The 6,000-nt window shown below is 40.2% G+C and overlaps 1 protein-coding gene across 1 annotated transcript in view; it reads right to left on the reverse strand.

Moving 5' to 3' along the window:
• Positions 1-5,799, reverse strand: part of b3gat2 (beta-1,3-glucuronyltransferase 2 (glucuronosyltransferase S)) — a 149,445-nt gene extending 143,646 nt beyond the window's left edge. Inside the window, exon 1 of the mRNA XM_055162511.1 lies at positions 5,296-5,799. Coding sequence (XP_055018486.1) covers positions 5,296-5,799 — 504 coding nt within the window. The remainder of the gene's footprint in view (positions 1-5,295) is intronic.
• Positions 5,800-6,000: the final 201 nt, after the last annotated feature.

Consider the following 6,000-nt stretch of genomic DNA (forward strand, 5'->3'; position numbering starts at 1 on the left):
GAGGTACATGTTCTTCAAACACCTTCTTTACAATTCCTTACAACCATTTGGATAATTTCAGCCCTGGAATTCACAATCTCTACTGAACAAAAGGTAAAAGGAGCTTATTTTGAAAACTACTACATGACATCACAAATTGGGAAAAGCATTTTGAGGTTTGGAGATGCAGACAGACTAATAAGTTACTCAAATGTGTAAATAAAACAAAACACAACTCCAGGTCTGATTTTGTGGAGGTAACAACTAGAGACGGGCATGACTGGTTGACTAATTGATCAATAAGAATTTCGTCGATCATGTTCATTTTTAATCGACAAACTGAATGTATGTGTCTGTGTGTAGTGTGAGGAGACGAGTCTGTGTCCGACACAAACACTGGAGTTGTGTCTCACAGTCCCATGTTTTGGCTCTGGCTCCTTAAAGACTCTGTTCCTCTCAGTGATCGTGTTTACAGCACATCAGTGTTCTGGGTACGGTCGGGTTTTTGGACTGTCCCGGTTTCGTCATGGTGCATGTAAACGCAGTGTCCCGGTTACTGCAACATGAAGTTGAGTCACATGTGTCCAAAACACAAACACTTTTCAGTCTTTTCATCACAACAGAAGCAAAATAAATAAAGTGACCGACATGAATAAAGTGAAATGATGTTAAATAAAGAGCTGCACTAAACCTGCACACGTCTGATCTCTGAAAACATGAACCATCTCCAACACGACACACACACAGAACACACTCACCATCATCATCATCATCATCAACATCATCATCAACATCATCATCATCATCAACATCCTCTGTCACAGAAAGAACACTCATATTCCACTGAGTCGTGTCCTTTAATCCGACAGAAACTGAACTACATCAGCGACACAAGGAAAAAACTGTTTGCATCAGAGCTTATAGTTTATGCAAATGAGTCATGTGGTTTTAAGTTTAGTTTCTGTAAAACATAAATAAATGTTTTACAGAAACATTATAATGTCAAACGGGCTGATGTGGCTCTATTGTGGTTATGTTTATATAAAAAAGGTTTCAGAAGAAGCGCTTCCTGGACGTCCAGAGGATAATACACAGTAGATCCAACTCAGTGTTGCTCTTTGGGAAGTGAAGTCAGTAAAAAGATGCAAAAAAAAACCCCAAGGCACTGACTGGTTAAAATAAAATGCCTTTATTAATTTACAGCACGTCTTAATGGACGAACTTACAAAGTCCCGACGCGTTTCAGCCTACGGTTTTCCTCAGGGGACAAACCTAAGTTAATTAATTTAAATTAATAAAGGCATTTTATTTTAACCAGTGAGTGCCTTGGGTTTTTTTGCATCTTTATGTTTATATGTTGTACAGTTGAGTTTATTTATGCAGATTAGTAATAGTAATAATAATGATGACAATTTTAATATAAAAATGTTAATGATTCATCAAAAAATTTATTGTTAATTCTCCCGACGATCGATTCAGAAAATTTAATCGAATGCTCATCCCTAGGAACAATATTTTAACATGACTCAAATGTCACAAGAGTCAATCTGATCGTTGTTTCTCATGTTCCAGATTATCTTCTTTCATGCAGCCCCCCTCGCCCTCCCGCAGACCCGATCAGGTTACTGATAAATCCATGAACCCGTTTGTTTTATTGGAAAACGCTCAGAGATCCTGGTCTGGTGTCATCTGCGTTTCTAAATCTATAAAGTCATTTGTGCAGCGAGCGAGTGGAACAGGTGAGTCTACCACCTGCCTGGCTCCTCTTCTTAAATCTGGGACACACGACTTCCTGTAGAGCGACGTAAAAGCTGCACTTTGAGACTAAATCAGATCACCGTGCGCCGTCTGCGTCTGAGTAACCTATAAAACTTTTATTTCTCATAAAGCCAGAAAAACCCCAGCTCGGCGCGGTGTTGTGTTTGGGGCTGACAGTGTGTCGGCGTGTGACGTGGACTCTCCGCTTCACTTCTTCTGCAAAAGCTGTTCTAAAGCTGAGCACAACCTTCCTCCTCCTCCTCTGACGGCCTGAAGTTTGTGACAGAGGAATATTTTAATAGTCTATTCTGAATGCTCTTAAAGATACAGTGCGGGACTTTCTGGAGGTGCTACATCAACACGGAAACAGAAAGTCTACAAAGCCACAACCACACTTTGAAACATCTCCATGTAGATAGATGTTTCATGCTCATACTGTGGATGTAAACAGAGTTGTGGAGTAACAGATTACATGTACTGGAGTTATGTAATCAGAGTACTAATGATGAGTAACTGTATTCAGTTACAGTTACTGTTTCAGTGAGTGGTAATTAGGTAACAGTTACTTTATTGAAATGAATGGATTACACACAGGTACTTTCCTGTTTTCACATTAATAAACCAAAATAAACCAGGTCTAAACTAGATCTAAACCAGGTCTAAAACCAAGACTAAAACCAGGTCTAAACTAGATCTAAACTAGATCTAAAACAGGTCTAAAACCAGGTCTAAACCAGGACTAAATTCAGGTCTAAACTAGATCTAAACCAGGACTAAAACCAGGTCTAAACTAGATCTAAACTAGATCTAAACCAGGTCTAAAACAGGTCTAAACCAGGTCTAAAACCAGGACTAAACCAGGACTAAAACCAAGACTAAAACCAGGTCTAAACTAGATCTAAACTAGATATAAACCAGGTCTAAAACAGGTCTAAACCAGGACTAAAACCAGGATTAAAACCAGGACTAAAACCAGGACTAAAACCAGGTCTAAACTAGATCTAAACTAGATCTAAACCAGGTCTAAACCAGGTCTAAAACAGGTCTAAACCAGGTCTAAAACAGGTCTAAAACCAGGACTAAAACAGGTCTAAAACCAGGACTAAAACCAGGTCTAAACTAGATCTAAACCAGGACTAAAACCAAGACTAAAACCAGGTCTAAACTAGATCTAAACCAGGTCTAAACCAGGTCTAAAACAGGTTTAAACCAGGACTAAAACCAAGACTAAAACCAGGTCTAAACTAGATCTAAACCAGATCTAAACCAGGTCTAAACCAGGTCTAAACCAGGTCTAAACCAGGACTAAACCAGGTCTAAACCAGGATTTAACAGCACTAAATCCTGCTGTGTGGACGTGTCTCTTCTTCTATCAATAATATTTTTAATTTGGTTCAGTAAAGTCTGGGCTTTTTATTTTCTTTTAGCAGATAAAACATCTTATGTGAAGATTTCCTCGTCTTTGCTTCTCTACAGCAAATCAAGTAATCCAAAGTATTCAGATTACATTACTCACTTTAAGTAATTTAATGGATTATGTTACAAACTACATTTTGGTGTGTGTAATCTGTAATCTGTAGGGGATTACATTTTAAAAGTCACCTTCCCAACACTGGAGGTAACTAACCAAAATATCGTGATATCGTATCGTCAAAAGTCTCGTGGGCTCTCACAATATATCGAATTACAACTTTTTTTTTTTTTTTTGCTTAAATGCATTGTTTTATAGCAGCAACATCTTATAAACAATAGAAACTACATTTCCCATGATTCATTTCAGTGCAAACAACATGAAGAAAATGTTTTTTACTTGAATTCTTGGGATTATGACGGAAATAATTCACACCAAAACCTTCAAGGTATTTTAAAAGCAAAACTGTGTCCATCTACAATCACAATCACATCAGCCTCCTCCAAATATCTCAGTAAATATCGTACCGTGAGATGCATATCGTGATAATATCGTATCGAGAGATTTGGATATCGTTATCGTTATCGTATGTCTAGGGCTGGGTATCATTAAGACGTTACAGATACGATACATATCTCGATACATAGGCCACGATACGATACGCTTTTCGATACAGTGAGCTTTCGTTTCAATGCAGTTCGATACAATATATTTCACATCGATTTGATACGGTTCAGTGTAAAAAAGGCTAAATGATGCTCTAATACTAAAAGTTTACTAAGTTTGTGAAAAGTGAATGTGAAAAACAGTGAAAATGTCAACACAACTGTAGCTCTTACACAAACTATTCAGTAAAAATATACCTAAAATACTCTTGACGATATATCGATACAGCAGCCCTTGATATCGATACTGTATCAGCACATTAAATGATACGATATATCGATATTTTTATATTTTTGCACACCCCTAGTTACATCCCTGTGGTAGACTAGAGCCAAAATAACAACGTTTCTATGAAAACAAGCAGGAGGTGCCCCAATGAGAGTCAGGTTCATGTCTGTGATACTAAAAATCTTTGTTAAACCACTTCTTCTTGTGCAAAGTTCATATGAAACACAAACATTTTAATCATCAAAACAGTGAAAATGTCAAACGTGTCGCATAAACGAGTTTCCTTCCTCTGAACAAACAACAAACCTGTTACCCAAGCTGGCGCCACCAAGTCTCTCCGCTTAATTTCATTTCTCTCCAGCGACGAGATCAAGAATCAGAAAACACTAGACGGTTCACAAAAACCCCGGAAGTGAAAGTTCGGGCACCAACCAATCAGCGAAGAGTCGGACATTCTGTGTTGGCAACGATTCCCGAGATCGAGGATTTAAAGCCGCAACAAAGAGAATGTTTGGTGAATTTTATCAAGGCGAAAGATGTTATTGTCCTTACGTCCTACAGGATTTGGGAAAAGCTTAATAAACCAGTTAACCCTGTTAGGGGGAGCATTACATACGTCACGACCAAATAGCAGCAGTTGGTTAAATAAAAAAAGTACCCGTCAAGTGAACAAATCCTAATGCTGCAACGGCAGACGGTTTCCACAAAGTGAAACCGTCTGATGAATCAGACTACAAAACTGCAGCTCTGTAACAAAATTATTTAGTAAAATATACCATAAAATATTCTTGGCGATAAATCGATACAGCAGCTCACGATATCAATACTGTATCATCACATTAAACGACACGATATATTGATATTGATTTTTGCACACCCCTAAACTTCATGAGTGAAAAAGCAGATTTAACTGTCCAGTCACTCCTAAAACCTCGGCTAGAAACCATTTTAATGTCAACTAATCAGGAAGTGTATGTTTACAGTCATGACCAAACTCAGCTCTGGTCTCTGCGAGGTGTGACTAGAGTTTATAAAAACCCATCACTGTGAATAATTGGGATGCTCAAAATGCTTAAGGTAAAAGATGAATAACTTTGGACAACATGAAAACTGTTTAAAATGAGCCAGTTCTGTTTTTCGTGTTTTTTGCGGCGAAAATCGGACACAGCGCTTTTAAAAAAACAACGATGGAGCGTTCCTGGACGACTGAGGGGTGACAGAAACATTTCACAGTAATAATTAGTTTGTCTTACCTCATCGAAAAGCTCCAGACTGTACGTGTTGTCGTCGTCGGCGAAGAACACCACGCCGGCGTCCCTCCTGGTGCGATGCTGCCGCAGCCACGTCAGCGCCGCGTTCCTCTGCTCCGTCGCCCTCGGCATCCCGGCCCGCTTGAACCGGCGCGGGGTAAAAATGTGCAAGTGCGTGTACGCCGAGACCCCGCTCTTCGCCAAAAACTTCGTCACCAGATCCGATCTCGACGAGGCGTCCTCCACGACGATCCAGTGGAAGCGGGGCACCTGCCTGAAGGCCTGCGCCAGCCGGGTGAGCTCGGCCTTCTGCACCGGCCGCGAGTACGTCGGCGTGATGGCGTAGATCATGGGCAACGCCGATAAATTCGCCGCCGCTGTCCGCTGGGCCCGTTGGCGCGCCATCGGAGAGCGGAACGTGCGTTTGGTGTCGATGTCGATCATGATGATGACGATTAGAACCCACGGGAGAAGGATGAAGAACCGACTGAAGATAACCGACTTCATTTTGAAAGTCCATCCAAAGACGTCGTCCTCGTGCACAAACTAAATCCAAAGTTTAGTCGTTTTTGTCTTATTTCTAGCTACGGATACTTCGCAGCGAATTTCGTAAACATTCCTTGGGTTGGTGAAGCTAAAATGAGGCACTGCTTTGTCTGAAACTCTGTGACTCAACTTCGACGTTCACCTGATTTTTGTTTCAACACA

Source organism: Boleophthalmus pectinirostris, unplaced genomic scaffold (genome assembly GCF_026225935.1).
Source record: "Boleophthalmus pectinirostris isolate CB_2022bp ecotype Guang Dong unplaced genomic scaffold, ASM2622593v1 HiC_scaffold_5, whole genome shotgun sequence".
Classification (NCBI taxonomy): Eukaryota; Metazoa; Chordata; class Actinopteri; order Gobiiformes; family Gobiidae; genus Boleophthalmus; species Boleophthalmus pectinirostris.